The sequence below is a fragment of the Ranitomeya variabilis genome, chromosome 3, assembly GCF_051348905.1.
Source record: "Ranitomeya variabilis isolate aRanVar5 chromosome 3, aRanVar5.hap1, whole genome shotgun sequence".
Taxonomy (NCBI): domain Eukaryota; kingdom Metazoa; phylum Chordata; class Amphibia; order Anura; family Dendrobatidae; genus Ranitomeya; species Ranitomeya variabilis.
Genome location: NC_135234.1, coordinates 125,748,731 through 125,767,889, shown reverse-complemented (window position 1 = coordinate 125,767,889; position 19,159 = coordinate 125,748,731). Strand labels below are relative to the sequence as shown.

Sequence of the window (19,159 nt, the reverse complement as noted above, 5' to 3'; positions counted from 1 at the left end):
ACTTCAAATGAGATGTGGTCCCTAAAAAAAAATGGTGTTGTAAAAATGAGAAATTGCTGGTCAACTTTTAACCCTTATAACTCCGTCACAAAAAAAAATGTTGGTTCCAAAATTGTGCTGATGTAAAGTAGACATGTGGGAAATGTTACTTATTAAGTATTTTGCATGACATATGTCTGTGATTTAAGGGCATAATAATTCAAAGTTGGAAAATTGCGAAATTTTCAAAATTTTCGCCAAATATTCGTTTTTTTCACAAATAAACGCAAGTTATATCGAATAAATTTTACCACTAACATGAAGTACAATATGTCACGAGAAAACAATGTCAGAATCGCCAAGATCCGTTGAAGCGTTCCAGAGTTATAACCTCATAAAGGGACAGTGGTCAGAATTGTAAAAATTGGCCCGGTCATTAACGTGCAAACCACCCTCGGGGCTTAAGGGGTGCGCCTTGTTCCTCTGGTCATTAGACATTACAAAATAGGATACAATCCCTGAGAGTTAAATAATGGGCGGAAGTCCTTTTGCTCTGTGCTAATTATACAGCACATTGAAAAACTAGAGCAAGTTCAGAGAAGAGCTACCAGGATGGTGAGCGGACGGCAAAGTATGTCCTACAAAGAACCGTTAAATGATCTGGGAATGTTTAGCTTGCAAACAAGAAGGCTAATAGGAGACTTAATAGTTCTCTACAATTATCGGAAGGGATGTCACAGTGTATCGTCCTTATTCTCATTTGCACACAGAAACACGAGAAGCAATGGGATGAAACTGAAAGGGAGAAGATACAGATTAGAAAAAACTTTTTGACAGTGAGGGTGATCAATGAGTGGAACAGGCTACAATGAGAGGTGGTGAGTTCTCCTTCAGTGGAAGTCTTCAAACAGAGATGGGACAGAAATCTGCCTGAGATGGTTTAGTGATTCCTTTGTTGCGTTGAGCAGGGGGTTGGACATGACAACCCCAGGAGGTCCCTTCCAAGTTTAACATTCTATGATTCTGCGATTCTACTATAAAGTGGAAACTATGGACAATTACAGAGCAGTTCCCCGAATACTGAGGCATATGGGGCCCAATTTAACAATGCTTTTACGTCAGAATTCTCACATAAAAAGCTGCACAATTTTGGAGCAACTGTAGGTTGTGCAAAAACTATGCAACTTTTGGCATTCTCAAGTAATGTGAACGAGAACCAGGAGCTCACTTAACACAGCAAGCAAAGGACATGGAGCTCACTGCACGGCCTGGGGTGGTCAGTACGTCAGTGTCACTGCATGGTGAGGGATAAGAAGCCATTCAGGGACGCAGGCAGTGGTGTTACACTAAGCAGTATGCTTTGGGTCATTGTCTTGTTGGAAGGTGAACCTCCGTCCCAGTCTCAAATCACTAACCCACCAACAATTGCTCAAGAATATGCCTGTATTTCGCAACATCCTCCATCTTCCCCTCGGCACAGACCACTTTCCTTATCCCTAGTGCTGAAAAACATCCACCATGTTTCACTGTGGGCATGGTGTTCTTGGGGGGGGGGGGGGGGGAAAGAGCTGTGTTGGATTGAGTACAGACATCGGGTTTACCTTGGTGGACAAAAAGTTCAATTTTGGTCTCATCTGACTCCAGCTGTTATAGTCAGAAAGTTGGGACTAACTCCATATTAATGCCTATGAATTTAGTATGGAGTGTCATAAAACCTCTATATAAATAATTTGTAAGTGTCCGAATACATTTGACTATATTGGGCATATAGGAAAATTATTTTTAAGAAGCAGAGAGTAACAAAACAAATGTCAGGAGTTGTATAACACTTTCAACAATGGAAACACTGTCACTAGGTACCGAACAGCATTCTTACAGCAGATCAAGCACACCCTAAGGGTATGTTCACACGTTCCTGATTTCCATCCTTTTTTTTTCAGGACTGAAACCGCAGGTCTTTGCAGAAAACGCAGGTGCGGTTTTGGTGCGGTTTTTGATGCGTTTTTTTCCAGAGATATGTCTGCTCTCCACGGCTGCAGCAACACACTGACAGGAGCCATAGTTCCTGTCGGTATGTCACTGCGCATGCGCGAGCGAGTTTACCGGCGGTCATTGACCCCGGCACTCTCGCTTAACGGCAGTGCTGCGTGGGAAATTTCAACACAGCTATACTGCCGTTAACCGAGACGCCGGCGCCATTGAACTCCGGGACAGTACGCGATACACTGCTAGGAGCCTCGCTCCTGGCAGTGTATCGCCGGAGAGCAGCCGATCGGCGTGGGACACTCGTTTTATGGATTCTGCGGACAGGGAGTATGAATTTGGTTTATTATTTTTGGATTTTTTCATGGAGGATCGAGGGCTTCGCCTACAAGTGTGCTGTTGTTGAGTATATACTCTGTGTTATGTGTTGTATGTACTGTACTGTGTGTCATGTATGTGTATTGTGTGTAGGTGTTTGGTGTAAACTTTACTATTGTGCTAAGTCGCCGGACACAGGGACAACTCTCCCATCCTAATACCGGATGGGAGTAGTAGTCCCATACGGCGACTTAGCACAATGGAGGCACTATCGTCGCATGGGGACGGACACACAGATATACCAGATCAATCAGACGCCCGACATCGATCCCCATGCGACGGTATGCCTCCATGATGACAGTCTCTTCAGGAACGACACTCCGCCCACGCACTTCCGAGGAACAACTTCCGCCCGCTTCCCCGCACTTCCTGCAGCTGCGGTTCTGCACATCAAACCGCAGTAAAACCCGCAGATATATTTTTGATCTGCGGGTTTTACTGCGGTTTTGACCTCACAATGGAGGTCTATGGGTGCAGAACCGCTGCGGTTTAGGAAAAAGAAGTGACATGCTCCTTCTTTTTTCCCGCACCGATTCAGCGCGGCTTTTTAAGGGAAATTCAGGACCGTGTGCACAGTGGTTCCTGTTTTCCATAGGAGTACATTGTAATGTACCCTGCATGGAAAACAGCTGCGGAACCGCAGCGGCAAAACCGCTGCGGTTCCGCAGTAAAAAACGCACTGTGTGAACATGGCCTAAAGGCTACCACTGCCCAGAAGGACTAGCCGATATAAACAGGGCCCGGGTCTTACACATGAATAGGCATATGAAGGACATTACTGGTTAATGGGAAAGCACTCGGATATCTCACACAAAGAGTCACAGTGAAAAGGGCAAACGTATCAATTACTATATATAACGTAGGTGTTAAAGGGGTTGTCTGGTCCAAATTAATAAGTCTGCAGTCACTCTGTGTGACTGCAGACTTATGAATCCCTCCAGAGCACGCATACATGAGGGTATGTGTGAGTTATAGATTTTACCTATTGTCCCATCCCCTAATGACGCCACATACAGTGGGGCAAAAAAGTATTTAGTCAGTCAGCAATAGTGCAAGTTCCACCACTTAAAAAGATGAGAGGCGTCTGTAATTTACATCATAGGTAGACCTCAACTATGGGAGACAAACTGAGAAAAAAAATCCAGAAAATCACATTGTCTGTTTTTTTATCATTTTATTTGCATATTATGGTGGAAAATAAGTATTTGGTCAGAAACAAACAATCAAGATTTCTGGCTCTCACAGACCTGTAACTTCTTCTTTAAGAGTCTCCTCTTTCCTCCACTCATTACCTGTAGTAATGGCACCTGTTTAAACTTGTTATCAGTATAAAAAGACACCTGTGCACACCCTCAAACAGTCTGACTCCAAACTCCACTATGGTGAAGACCAAAGAGCTGTCAAAGGACACCAGAAACAAAATTGTAGCCCTGCACCAGGCTGGGAAGACTGAATCAGCAATAGCCAACCAGCTTGGAGTGAAGAAATCAACAGTGGGAGCAATAATTAGAAAATGGAAGACATTCAAGACCACTGATAATCTCCCTCGATCTGGGGCTCCACGCAAAATACCACCCCGTGGGGTCAGAATGATCACAAGAACGGTGAGCAAAAATCCCAGAACCACGCGGGGGGACCTAGTGAATGAACTGCAGAGAGCTGGGACCAATGTAACAAGGCCTACCATAAGTAACACACTACGCCACCATGGACTCAGATCCTGCAGTGCCAGACGTGTCCCACTGCTTAAGCCAGTACATATCCGGGCCCGTCTGAAGTTTGCTAGAGAGCATTTGGATGATCCAGAGGAGTTTTGGGAGAATGTCCTATGGACTGATGAAACCAAACTGGAACTGTTTGGTAGAAACACAACTTGTCGTGTTTGGAGGAAAAAGAATACTGAGTTGCATCCATCAAACACCATACCTATTGTAAAGCATGGTGGTGGAAACATCATGCTTTGGGGCTGTTTCTCTGCAAAGGGGCCAGGACGACTGATCCGGGTACATGAAAGAATGAATGGGGCCATGTATCGTGAGATTTTGAGTGCAAACCTCCTTCCATCAGCAAGGGCATTGAAGATGAAACGTGGCTGGGTCTTTCAACATGACAATGATCCAAAGCACACCGCCAGGGCAACGAAGGAGTGGCTTCGTAAGAAGCATTTCAAGGTCCTGGAGTGGCCTAGCCAGTCTCCAGATCTCAACCCTATAGAAAACCTTTGGAGGGAGTTGAAAGTCCGTGTTGCCAAGCGAAAAGCCAAAAACATCACTGCTCTAGAGGAGATCTGCATGGAGGAATGGGCCAACATACCAACAACAGTGTGTGGCAACCTTGTGAAGACTTACAGAAAACGTTTGACCTCTGTCATTGCCAACAAAGGATATATTACAAAGTATTGAGATGAAATTTTGTTTCTGACCAAATACTTATTTTCCACCATAATATGCAAATAAAATGATAAAAAAACAGACAATGTGATTTTCTGGATTTTTTTTTCTCAGTTTGTCTCCCATAGTTGAGGTCTACCTATGATGTAAATTACAGACGCCTCTCATCTTTTTAAGTGGTGGAACTTGCACTATTGCTGACTGACTAAATACTTTTTTGCCCCACTGTATGTGGTGAAACATGTTGGGGGAGGTGCACTTTAATTAACTTGTACTAATCTGCCAAATAGTATTGACACCCCGGGGTGTCACCATCAGATAATTCAGGCAACAGCCTCTGTATAAGTAGGATCATTTCTGGCAGTGTAGGGACTAAATACAATATTATTTATTTACCCCATTTTTAAGTTTTAGGGCTTGTTAGTGAGGTTTTTTTTTTTTTTTTTTTTTTGGGGGGGGTCTCCCCAATCGATCTTGATTCTAATAGATCTCTCCCAAACCTACCACTTGTTCACTATTTATATATTCCTAATCATGTGCATGATGCATCACTATGGCCGCACTGTCATGGGATAGCGACTCTATTTCAATCACTTGCCCAATCATTTCAACAATTACTTTAATATCATAAATGTGACCATAAATTTATACATTTCCATGCACTAAAAAGGCGAATTTTAACCCTGCAGTATAATGCTGTCAAAGAGTAGAAATTCACCAAACTGACAGCGATTAACAAAATCTTAAACATTTTGGAAGCTGGTCAGAGTGTTGGTGCAAACCTAACCCAAACTGCTCTGCGCTGGAGGCTTTGATATGAATGCCAACAGGAGAGATGACAAATATTTTAAAACTAAGTGTCTGACAACTGGGATCCCCACGAACCCCAAAAGGGAGGTCCCAAAGTCCCCTGTCCGAATTGAGCAGACGTCACACATGCATATACCGCTTTATTCACACAGGAGACTTTGGGACACTCGGGGTCAGTGTGGATCCCAGCAGACGCACCCTCAGGGATCAAACATTTATCATCTATATGTTGAATAGGTAATAAATGTATTTTATTGGGAAGAAGGCCTTTGAAAATGCACAAAAAACGCATGGGTATGTATAGACTGAACAGACCATTTAAATCAGGCATTTTTTTTTTAATTGGCTTAATTTTTCTTTACAAGGAAGCAATAAAACGCTCCTCAAAATTGAAATTGCAGCACGAAGAATGAAAAGTTTTGAAAGTATGGAAATCACAGGATTGAAAAACATGCTAATGATATGCAAATGAGAATAAAGGGAAACAACATTTCCAAAACATCTCGATTTATTCAGTATCAAGTATGAGTGTGACATTCCCTTGTGAAGGCCTCGTCACTGACCTCACACCACTGTTCTCAAAGGCCATCAAGGTGCAGAGTGAGACGACAATGGAGACTGGAATGAAGGTCTATCCGCTTTAGTGACGAGTCTCACTTTTGTCTTGGACGCAATAATAGCTGGAGAACACGTGAGCAACACAATGAAGAAGCCTTCACCAGGGAATGTCACATGGGTCCTTGTGACGGGGTGTACGGCAGAGCAAGAAGTGACAACAGGCCAAGGGATGATTCCACAGATTTATTATCAAGAACGCTGGAACAACACATGCAGGTAGATCTACAGAGTCCACAATTAGTCCAACGGAACAGGTTCGGGGGCACCTCCCGATAATCCTTGTGCCAGCTAACAAAGCAATAGTCCACACGAGTCCAAGGGATCCCAAAACAATCTCACGAACGACGAGATATGTCCTCAGCTCAAGTCTCGCCCCGTTCGCTTCCGCAGTCTCAGATGGACATGGGGTCTTGCCTCAGCTAAGAATCCCCACTCCTTCTCCTTCCAGGATCAACTCACATCTGATCTCAAAATAAGAATGGATTGTCTGAGCTCCTGGGATCCGCCCATGAAGGGGGGTAGGGGTCACACCTTCTATTCAATGGTTGGGTCCATCAGAAGATTCTACACTGGTTGGCTCCGCTTAGTCTAGGTAGTATGTACATTTTACTAGCCACCTGCTGTGAGGAAGAATGGCTATTCCTTCACTAGTTGACAAAGCTTAATTACATTATAGCTTAGGGCTGCAAGTATTGGGGGAAGGAGACATTGTTACAGGTAAACTCCCAGCACAAGAAAATACATAAACTACAGCTAATAGAAACCAGAGAACAGTTACATACATCAAATGGCATATTATTCAAATACAGGACAGGGCAAAAGTACATATCATGACAGTCCTACACCCGAGTTTATGGTGTGATGGTGGTATAACGTACAGTAGCTATACCCCTCTAGTCTTCATTCCAGTCACACTATCAGCTTGTCATTACATTGGTTTGGTTGTGGAACCATTGGTACAACTATTTCTCCAAAGTGTTCCAAGAGCTGTTTCAACAAAGCTGATGACAGGCACCATATTGCTTGTGCTACTGTGAGCATCCTGTGTGGCCTATACGTGCTAATATGGCCTCCAGCATCACCAGGCATGTCTCCAATTGAACAGATCTAGGATGTCATTGGTCGGCAATTGCAAAGGGAGCTGCCAGCAGCAGATCTTGATGATTTAGTGTCCAAATGCATTTCTGGATGTGTGTTCATACTCAATCAATAAATCAAGACGTTTTGTAAATTTTGTTTCCACTTTTCACATCATTTGCAAATCACTATCATGTCTATCCATCCTGTGATTTCCATAATTCCACGATTTTTTCTTCTTGGTGTTGCAATTTCAATACTGAGGTTTTTTATGCATTGATGCACCATTACAAACACGTATCTAAAAAACAATATAATATCATTTATAAGAAAAAAAATAAAACATACAGATTTATGAGTTCAGGTCAACTGTGACTTTATGAATGTCTTCCTATCCAGTAAACCCACTGACGAATACACGCAAATTTTCTAAATGTTCGTACCTGCTCTAACTCGTATGCCTTAGCTTTGTCCTCATCTCGGTCAGCATTTTTCCTATAGGCCATTCCCAGACCCCAAACAGCCAGAATGCTGTACACGTTGTCCCGGACCCAGGCATCCTTCTGCTCTTGACTGGCAGGTAACAGTCCAGTCACCGGGTTCTAAAAGATTAAAAAGACAGAAATCTTGAAAAGAAAGTGTTAAATGAACGGAAAGAAAAGAAGCATCAACACTGTATCAAGGCACCATATGTGACAAGTATAATCTAATAATTGTCATAGGGACATGCACAGATGAGGGGTGGGGTAGGAAGGAATAGACTAACTGTAGCTAATCGTCTACAAAAATGCATCAGTTTCTCAGCAAAAATGTAAACATAAAAAATCTGTGGTCTCTGCTTCCACAGTGAATTCCACTGCAAAATTTAAATTCCCAGGCTGAAACAATAATATTATTTGACCTTAAAGGGTTATAACAACACACAATGATTTCCTTTAGATTGGGAATGACAGCAGTGAGAATGAAGATTTATAAACGTAATCAGTCAACTCTTCGACATAAAGGATGGCTGCCCTCAATAGTAGTTTAAGTTTACATAGTTACATAGTTATTAAGGTTGAAGGAAGACTTTAAGTCCATCTAGTTCAACCCATAGCCTAACCTAACATGCCCTAACATGTTGATCCAGGGGAAGGCAAAAAAACCCCATGTGGTAAGAGTAAGCTCCACCATGGGGAAAAAAATTCCTTCCCGACCCCACATACGGCAATCAGACTAGTTCCCTGGATCAACGCCTTATCAAGGAATCTAATATATATATACCCTGTAACATTATTCTTCTCCCGAAAGGTATCCAGTCCCCTCTTAAATTTAAGTAATGAATCACTCATTACAACATCATACGGCAGAGAGTTCCATAGTCTCTCTGCTCTTACAGTAAAGAACCCGCGTCTGTTATTATGCTTAAACCTTTTTTCCTCCAGACGTAGAGGATGCCCCCTTGTCCCTGTCTCAGGTCTACGATTAAAAAGATCATCAGAAAGGTCTTTGTACTGTCCCCTCATATATTTATACATTAACATAAGATCACCCCTTAGCCTTCGTTTATCCAAACTAAATAGCCCCAAGTGTAATAACCTATCTTGGTATTGCAGACCCCCCAGTCCCCTAATAACCTTGGTCGCTCTTCTCTGCACCCGCTCTAGTTCAGCTATGTCTTTCTTATACACCGGAGAGCAGAACTGTGCACAGTATTCTAAGTGTGGTCGCACTAGTGACTTGTATAGAGGTAAAATTATGTTCTCCTCATGAGCATCTATGCCTCTTTTAATACATCCCATTATTTTACTTGCCTTTGTAGCAGCTGCCTGACACTGGCCACTGAATATGAGTTTGTCATCCACCCATACACCCAGGTCTTTTTCATTGACGGTTTTGCCCAGAGTTTTAGAATTAAGCACATAGTTATACATCTTATTACTTCTACCCAAGTGCATGACCTTACAATTATCCCCATTAAAGCTCATTTGCCATTTATCAGCCCAAGCTTCTAGTTTACATAAATCATCCTGTAATATAAAATTGTCCTCCTCTGTATTGATTACCCTGCAGAGTTTAGTGTCATCTGCAAATATTGAAATTCTACTCTGAATGCCCCCTACAAGGTCATTAATAAATGTGTTAAAAAGAAGAGGGCCCAATACTGACCCCTGTGGTATCCCACTGCTTTTATTCCATTAAGCGCTTTATGCTTGACAGATCCAGCTGCGCAGCCATGCCATTTCCTAAACCGAGTGGTTCTCCATTTTGTAAGCAGAGGAAGCGGTGCCTCTTTGCAGTATTGGAAGAGAGCAGGTGGACCAAAGTCATCAGGATCCGGTCAGCTTCACAGCATGACTACACCCTCTACGAGGAGGAGCTTGTAAGTGCTGCGCCCCTTGCATATGAGACTGTAGAGACAGCCGGTAACCTAAGTAACAAGCAAACTCTAAAATTAAAAAACCCTCATTCAGAATGAAGAGGGTTTTTAATTTGAGGTAAATTGAAAAGTTGCTTTTTTGTTTTTTTTACAGGCACTTTTAAATTTTACCTAACTAAGAAGATGAGATAAACCGTTTGAAGAGAACATGTCACATCACATCCCAAAATGCTATTTACTTGCAAATATAGTGGTATTCTGCAGGTAATAAGTGTTTAAGTGTAATAAGTGTTTAGCCATGTTTTGTGGCATTAATGGTAGAGCGGCTACAGGGAGGAAAAAAAGGTTATATCCGTCCTGTAGCCACTCGCTACCAGTCATTGGGATGGCAACAGTCAGTGCTCACTACACAGTGAGAGTGATGTTATCACTTCCTCTGCACCTTGACTGACAGCCTGCTTTACCTACTTACACTGCAGGGCATGCTGTCAGTCAAGATGTAGGAGGAGGATGTTATAGCCTCTTGCACGCCCTGATGAATGTATGTAGGTGGCTGCAGAGAGAATAAAACTTTATTTTCTCCATGTAATCAGGTTTCCAGTAACACAGCAAAGTTTGGATAAAACACTATTCACGCACAGATTACCCTGTATGTGCAGATAGTGTTTTTGGAGGTGACAGGTTCAGTTTAAACTGACCATAAAGATGAGGTAGCTGATAGCCGAACAGCTTTCTCTCAGATTCTTCTATATACATGAGCGTTTGGCTCGGCTTAAGTTTCATGCATTTTCAAAAGGGGAGAGAAGAGAAAGCAGCTGTCAAACTCCTTTTGTCACAGGGTTACTGAAACAGAGTAGCCAGAAGACGGCAGGGTCTGATTGCTCCTACTACTGCACAGAAAATACGCACTTCACCTTCTTTTTAAATGGTGTTAATTTCTTTTGGCAGAACAGGGGTTAATCGGCCATGTTGAGAGCTCTGGGAGTCTGAGCTTCAGCTGAGCTTGGTTAGCCACTCCTATCCCCTATATAATTTCCATCCCGATTGAAAGACATCGTCAGAGCTAGCTTATGCTGCATGGCTTGGAGGAGAGGTGTTTTGCTGCTTATATGAGAAGCTGTTTGGAGGAATTATATGTTACTGTTGCGTGGGTTTGTAAGTGTTAAGTGATAATTCCCTTCTCTCCTCCAACAGGTGCTTCTCAAAAAATTTGAATATCTTCAAAAAGTTAATTTCAGTTCTTTAATACAATATAGAGTCAATACAAACAGAGTGATCTATTTCAAGTGTTTATTTCTGTTAATGTTGATGATTATGGCTTACAGCCAATGAAAACCCAAGTGTCACCATCTCAGTAAATTAAAATATCTAACAAAAAACACCTGCAACAGTGTCCTAAGCGTTTAAAAAGGTCCCTTAGTCTGTTTCAGTAGGCTCCACAATCATGGGGAAGACTGCCAACTAGATAGATGTCCAGAACACAGTCATAGACATACTCCACAAGGAGGGTAAGCCACAAAAGGTCATTGCTAAAGAAGCTGGATGCTCACAGAGTGCTGTATCCAAGCATATTAATGGAAAGTTAAGTGGAAGACAAACGTGTCATAGAAAAGGTGCACAAGCAACCTGGATAACCACAGCCTTGAAAGTATTGTTAAGAAAAAGCCATTCAAAAATTTGGGGGAGATTCACAAGGAGTGGACTGCTGCTGGAGTCATTGCTACCTACAAGAGCGAGACGCAGGGCCGGCGTCAGCACCCGGCGTACCCGGGCAAGTGCCGGGGCCCTGGCAAGACGGGGGGGCCCACTCACGCTGTCTGGGATACAGCACAAGCATCTTCTCACTCGGTCAGTGCAGGGCCAGGCACATAGGGGTTAAGAGAAAGCAGCCAGCGTGACTGTTTGTGGGCGGAGAGAGCACGTTCTCCTGCTCTGCTCTTGGTCCCTGGCTGAGTGCACTGCTGAACTGCAGATTCCAGAGGAGCTCCGAGCCTGAGTGAGTGCAATAATATCCCTGTATTCTGGGGTTCTGGGTGAGCTGGGCGGCTGAAGTATATACACTGCACAGTACCACTCCTCCTGTATATATACAGTTAGGTCCATATATATTTGGACAGAGACAACATTTTTCTAGTTTTGGTTATAGACAATACCACAATGAATTTTAAACAAAACAATTCAGATGCAGTTGAAGTTCAGACTTTCAGCTTTCATTTGAGGGTATCCACATTAAAATCGGATGAAGGGTTTAAGAGTTTCAGCTCCTTAACATGTACCACCCTGTTTTTAAAAGGACCAAAAGTAATTGGACAGATTCAATAATTTTAAATAAAATGTTCATTTTTAGTACTTGGTTGAAAACCCTTGGCTGGCAAGGACTGCCTGAAGTCTTGAACTCATGGACATCACCAGACGCTGTGTTTCCTCCTTTTTGATGCTCTGCCAGGCCTTCACTGCGGTGGTTTTCAGTTGCTGTTTGTGGGCCTTTCTGTCTGAAGTTTAGTCTTTAACAAGTGAAATGCATGCTCAATTTGGTTGAGATCAGGTGACTGACTTGGCCATTCAAGAATATTCCACTTCTTTGCTTTAATAAACTCCTGAGTTGCTTTGGCTTTATGTTTTGGGTCATTGTCCATCTGTAGTATGAAACGACGACCAATCAGTTTGGCTGCATTTGGCTGGATCTGAGCACACAGTATGGCGGCTCTGAAGACCTCAGAATTCATTCCTGTGTCACATCATCCATAAACACTAGTGACCCAGTGCCACTGGCAGCCATGCATGCCCAAGCCATCACACTGCCTCCGCCGTGTTTTACAGATGATGTGGTATGCTTTGGATCATGAGCTGTACCACGCCTTCACCATACTTTTCTCTTTCCATCATTCTGGTAGAGGTTGATCATGGTTTCATCTGTCCAAAGAATGTTCTTCCAGAACTGTGCTGGCTTTTTTAGATGTTTTATAGCAAAGTCCAGTCTAGCCTTTTTATTCTTGATTCTTATGAGTGGCTTGCACCGTGCAGTGAACCCCCTGTATTTCTCGGCTTGTTTTTTTCTGTTTTCGCAGCTTAAGGATGGCTTGTTTCACTTGCATGGAGAGCTCCTTTGACCGCATGTTTACTTCACAGCAAAACCTTCCAAATGCAAACACCACATCTCAAATCAACTCCAGGCCTTTTATCTGCTTAATTGAGAATGACATAACGAAGGGATTGCCCACACCTGTTCATGAAATAGCCTTGGAGTCAATTGTCCAATTACTTTTGGTCCCTTTAAAAACTGGGTGGCACATGTTAAGGAGCTGAAACTCTTAGGGTACCGTCACACAGTCCCATTTTCATCGCTACGACGGCACGATTCGTGACGTTGCAGCGTCGTATAAGTATCGCTCCAGCGTCGTATACTGCGGTCACACGTTGCAATACACGGCGCTGGAGCGATAATTTCATGACGTATTTGCGATGTAGAAGCCATTGGTTACTGTGCGCACATCGTATACAACCTGTGTCACACAATGCAATCATGCCGCCACAGCGGGACACTAGACGACGAAAGAAAGTTTCAAACGATCTGCTACGACGTACGATTCTCAGCGGGGATCCGGATCGCAGTAGCGTGTCAGACACAGCGATATCGTAAATGCATCGCTGGAACGTCACGAATCGTGCCGTTGTAGCGATCAAAATTGCACTGTGTGACGGTACCCTTAAACCCTTCATCCAATTTTATTGTGGATACCCTCAAATGAAAGCTGAAAGTCTGAACTTCAACTGCATCTGAATTGTTTTGTTTAAAATTCATTGTGGTAATGTCTATAACCAAAATTAGAAAAATGTTGTCTCTGTCCAAATATATATGGACCTAACTGTACACTGCACAGTACCACTCCTCCTGTATATATATACTGCACAGAACCACTCCCCCTGTATATATATACTGCACAGTACCTCTCCTCCTGTATATATATACTGCACAGTACCACTCCTCCTGTATATATATACACTGCACAGCACCACTCCTCCTGTATATATATACTGCACAGCACCACTCCTCCTGTATATATATATATACTGCACAGTACCTCTCCTCCTGTATATATACACCGCACAGTACCACTCTTCCTGTATATATACACCGCAGAGTACCTCTCCTCCTGTATATATACACCGCACAGTACCTCTCCTCCTGTATATATACACTGCACAGTACCACTTCTCCTGTCCTGTATATATACACTGCAGAATTTACAATAGCTATCACTCATGTAAGAAGTGAAATCTGGCAGTACCACTCCTCCTGTATATATATATACTGCACAGTACCACTCCTCCTGTATATATATACTGCACAGCACCACTCCTCCTGTATATATATACTGCACAGTACCTCTCCTCCTGTATATATACACCGCACAGTACCACTCCTCCTGTATATATATACTGCACAATACCTCTCCTCCTGTATATATACACCGCACAGTACCACTCCTCCTGTATATATACACCGCACAGTACCACTCCTCCTGTATATATACACCGCACAGTACCTCTCCTCCTGTATATATACACACTGCACAGTACCTCTCCTCCTGTATATATACACTGCACAGTACCACTTCTCCTGTCCTGTATATATACACTGCAGAATTTACAATAGCTATCACTCATGTAAGAAGTGAAATCTGGCATTGTACTATACCTATATTTCTCTGCTGTATCTGTGCATCATAAATTGTGGTATGTGTTAAAGGGGCCCACTGAGACTCTTTCGCCCAGGGCCCTCAAAAACCTGGAGCCGGCCCTGGCGAGACGTATCCAGGACATGGGCTACAAGTGTCGCATTCCTTGTGACTAGCCACTCATGACCAATAGACAACGCCAGAAGCTTCTTACCTGGGCCAAGGAGAAAAAGAACCGGACTGTTGCTCAATTGTCCAAGGTGTTGTTTTCAGATGAAAGTAAATTTTGCATTTCATTTGGAAATCAAGGTCTCAGAGTCTGGAGGAAAAGTGGAGAGGCCACAATACAAGCTGCTTGAGGTCTAGTGTGAAGTTTCCACAATCCGTGATGGTTTGAGGAGCCATGTCATCTGCTGGTGTAGGTACATTGTGTTTTATCAAGACCAAGCGCAGCAGTGTCTACCAGGAAATTTTAGAGCACAATGCTTCCCTCTGCCGACAAGCTTTTTGGAGATGCAAATTTCATTCTCCAGCAGGACTGTGCACCTGTCCAAACTGTCAAAAGTGCCAATACCTGGTTTAAAAACAACAGTATCACTGTGCTTGATTGGACAGCAATCTCGGCTGACCTTAACCTTATAGAGAATCTATGGGGTTTTGTCAAGAGGAAGATGAGGGACACCAGACCCAACAATGCAGACGAGCTGAAGGCTGCTATCAAAGCAACCTGGGCTTCCATAACACCTCAGCAGTGCCACAGACTGATGGCCTCCATGCCACAACACATTGATGCAGTAATTGATGCCAAAGGAGCCCCAACCAAGTATTGAGTGCATTTACTGAATATAAATGTCAGTAGGCCAACATTTTGGATGTTAAAATCATTTTTCAAGCTGGTGTTATAAAGTATTCTAATTTACTGAGATAATGACTTTTGGGTTTTCATTGGCTGTAAGCCATAATCATCAACAATAACAGGAATAAACACTTGAAATACATCACTCTATTTGTAATGACTCTATACAATATATGAGTTTCACTTTTTGTATTGAAGAACTGAAATAAATTAACTTTTTGATGATATTCTAATTTTGTGAGATGCACCTGTATCTCTGATCTTGACCCAGGATAAAAAAAGGGGCCAATGACAAGGCAAGAGAAAAGGTGATTGGTGTCAAACTATTATGTATCAGAAGGCATAATTAATATTGGTGAGAGTATGTATATCATTAAATTGCCACACAATTGCCAAATGGCCCTGTGTTGCCAAATGGGCAACAAATCTCTCGTGTTGGCAAAATAGGGTGTAAGTTAATGTAGATCACATTACTCAAAACCCATGTTTGGACACATTGCAACAATTACAAGAAAGAGAAGTATTATTTATGGTATTTACCCATAATTAGAGTCCTGCCTTGGCGTTGGTCCCGTTCCCCAATGTACATTTCACGTATCGTTGCTTCCTCAGGGGGCTTGGAAGCCGAAACTTACGTAGGGATACCAGGCACCATGCTGCACTTTGGTAAATAACCTTATGTTTTCTTTCTCATACATTTCTTTTTATATTTTTTTCATGCTTACCCTTGGTCTGTGAAATAATGAATGGTTTATACTCTACATAGATTAACTCTTAATATATCACTGTTACAGCTGTACCCATGTTAATTTAATGAATTGATCTAATGTCTTTACCATTTAAACACTTATGATTAATTTGTTATTTACCTTGCGGAGCCATCTTATGGATAATTTTATGACTACTTGTTTTTAATGGTAACTAATGCAATTCATTTTTTATCTATTTACCGTTTTATTATTTTATGGTCATCCACACCTTTTCTCATTATTATTTTCATTCATTTGGTATAGAACATCCTTTCCAGTCCTTCACCTTTTTTGACTCATTTCTTGTATCCACGTGCAATGCTAAATTATGGTATAAGGTATTAAACATGAACATTTTATTTATGGTAAAATTAAATTTGTCCAATTACTTTTGAGCCCCTGAAATGAGGATACTTTAGAAAAATGGTTGCAATTCCTTAACATTTCACAAGATATTTTTGTTCAACCTCTTCAATTAAACCTGAAAGTGTACACTTCAAATGTTTAATTTTCAATAAAAAGTAGTGGCATGGAGAGCTCAAATCACGAAGATTTGGTCACTGTCCAAATATTTCTGGACGTAACTGTATATTGGCTGGTGACTGGTTCATGCTTGCAGCGTTAGCTCAGTGCCCCCATTTATTATACTGATGGCTGCAACTTCCAAAACAAGCACTTAATTTTACCTTTTGTGTCCCCCCTACTTCCTCATAGATTGTAAGCTTGCGAGCAGGGCCCTCACTCCTCTTGGTATGTGTTGGACAATGTGTCACTCTGTAATGTCTTACCTTGTTTGTACAAATTTCCTCTGAATTGTAAAGTGCTGCAGAATATGTTGGCGCCATAGAAATAAAAATGATTATTGTTATATACATATACATGGAGAATGTATATTTCTCAATGGGAAGTAGACAGCTAGCTGCTACCAGTTACCATTGGTGAAGGGTTATTCCTCTTTAAGGGCTTATTATGCATCTCTAAATTCTGCTATGGAAGGAGACAGGTGTTTCTGGTGTTACATCGACGGCTGTGTGCCAGCCGGTATCTACATGCCTTATGTGGGACCAGCAGGTCTTGTGCCCACTGTCCCAGTGGCGTATCCAGGGGGGGGGCAGCCGGGGCATGTGCCCCGGGGCGCAGCCGACAGGGGGGCGCCAGCGGGCCGCCTGATGATGCGGCGGTCCAAGGAGGCTCCTCGTCGGCGGCATTCTGCCGCCCCCACACTGAGATTATAGTCCCGTTCTCTGAGCCGGAGGTCAAATTGACAGCCGGCTCAGAGAAAGTGCTGCGCGTGGAATCCCAAGTGTCAGCAGCGTAACTACCGCGGTCGCAGGTAGGACTGCACTTGTCCCGAAGCAGAGCCCCTCCACCGCAGAGAGCCGCACACCACAACTATGGCTGCTGCTGCTCTGTGCGCACAGGACCTAGGATGAGGCCACAGGAGGGGAGGAGTCAGAGTCACATGATCGGGACGGGAGGACCTCTGTGTAGTGCAGTAGTGATGGGCAGTCCGGCTCTTTTTGGTGATCCGGCTCTCATGGCTCTGCTCACCAAAAAGAGCCGGCTCTTTCGGCTCACAAAACGGCTCTTTTTGGATCCTAAATGGATCCCTATTGAATAGCTGTTTAGGCGTCCGAAACTCCGCCCACCTGTCGCAGAAACTCCGCCCACTTCTTAGAGCCAATTAAATTGAAGAGTGGGCGGGGTTTTGCTCAGGTGAGCGGAGTTACGCCTCCCGAAGTCCGGGATTTTACGCCCAGTGAGAGCCATTCAGGAATTTTAGTGGCTCTCACTGGCGTGCCGGCTCCCATCGTTCACAGCAGGGAGCCGGCTCTTTGTGTCGGCTCGTTCGCGAACGACATCACTATAGTGCAGGACTCTGCTGGTTTTCATGGTGCTGGACGAGGGTAAGGTTTTGTGTGGGGTCAGGAGTGGTTTGTGTGGATGTAGCAGAGCCGTGTGTGTATGAGGTGTACAGAGCGGAGCCGTGTGTGCAAGGTGTATGGAGCGGAGCCGTGTGTGTACGGAGCGGAGCCGTGTGTGCACGAGGTGTACAGAGCGGAGCCATGTGTGCAAGGTGTATGGAGCGGAGCCGTGTGTGTACGGAGCGGAGCCGTGTGTGTACGAGGTGTACAGAGCGGAGCCGTGTGTGCAAGGTGTATGGAGCGGAGCTGGGTGTGTACGAGGTGTACAGAGCGGAGCCGTGTGTGCAAGGTGTATGGAGCGGAGCTGGGTGTGTATGAGGTGTGCGGAGCGGAAGCCGTGTGTGCAAGGTGTATGGAGCGGAGCTGGGTGTGTACGAGGTGTGCGGAGCGGAAGCCGTGTGTGCAAGGTGTATGGAGCGGAGCTGGGTGTGTACAAGGTGTACGGAGCGGAGCCGTGTGTGCAAGGTGTACGGAGCTCAGCCGCGTGTGTAGGAGTAACTAGGTGTGGCCATTATACTGTACGCAATATGTGTGTTTGTGCGTGCATGCGTAGCGCTGCGGGTGAATGTGCAGAGAGGTAAATGGTTTTGTGTGAGTGTGTACGGGGAGGAGAAGCGAGGGCAATGATGGGGCTGACGGGGAGAGTGCAATAATTGGGATGGAGGGAGAGGAGGAAATGATGGATGTGGTGGAATGGGGAATGATGGAGGTGGAATAGGCGATGGGGGGAGGAAATGATGGAGGTGGTGGAATGGGCAATGATGGAGGTGGAAATTGGAATGGTCGATGGTGGTTGGGGGGAATGCAATGATGGTGGGGAGGAGGAAATCATGGAGGTGGTGGAAAGGGCAATAATGAGGGGGGGAAGAAATTATGGACGTGGTAGAATGGACAAGGATGGTGGTGGTGGAAAGCACACTGATGATATTGGAGGGGGAGAAAATGATGGAGGTGGTGGAATGGGCAAGTATGGTGATGGCGGCGGAAAGGACAATGATGATCGTGGTGGAAAGGGCAATGATGGGGATGGTGGGGGAAGACAAAATGATGGATATGGTGGAAAAGACAAAGGAGGAAATGATTGAGGTGGTGGAATGGGAAATTATGGGGGGGTGGGGGAGAAAGCAATGATAGTGGTGGTGGAGAAGGCGAAGATGGAGGTGGTGAAGAGAGCAATGATGGGGTGGGGTAGAGGAAAATAATAGGCATATATGAGGAAACAGTACAGGAGAATGGGGGGCATGTATGGGCAATGGGGGGCATGTATGAGGAAACAGTACGGGGGGATGGGTGCAGACAGTATGGGGAGCGAATGGGGGAATGTATGCGGGCACAGTATGAGTAGCGATGTGAAAA

The 19,159-nt window shown here is 43.9% G+C and overlaps 1 protein-coding gene across 4 annotated transcripts in view; it reads right to left on the bottom strand.

Moving 5' to 3' along the window:
* Positions 1 to 19,159, bottom strand: part of PHKA2 (phosphorylase kinase regulatory subunit alpha 2) — a 111,699-nt gene that overhangs the window by 74,679 nt on the left and 17,861 nt on the right. For all 4 annotated transcript variants that reach the window (XM_077294646.1, XM_077294648.1, XM_077294647.1 and 1 more), the window contains exon 3: positions 7,679 to 7,837. In XM_077294646.1, the coding sequence (XP_077150761.1) occupies positions 7,679 to 7,837 (159 nt within the window). The remainder of the gene's footprint in view (positions 1 to 7,678; positions 7,838 to 19,159) is intronic.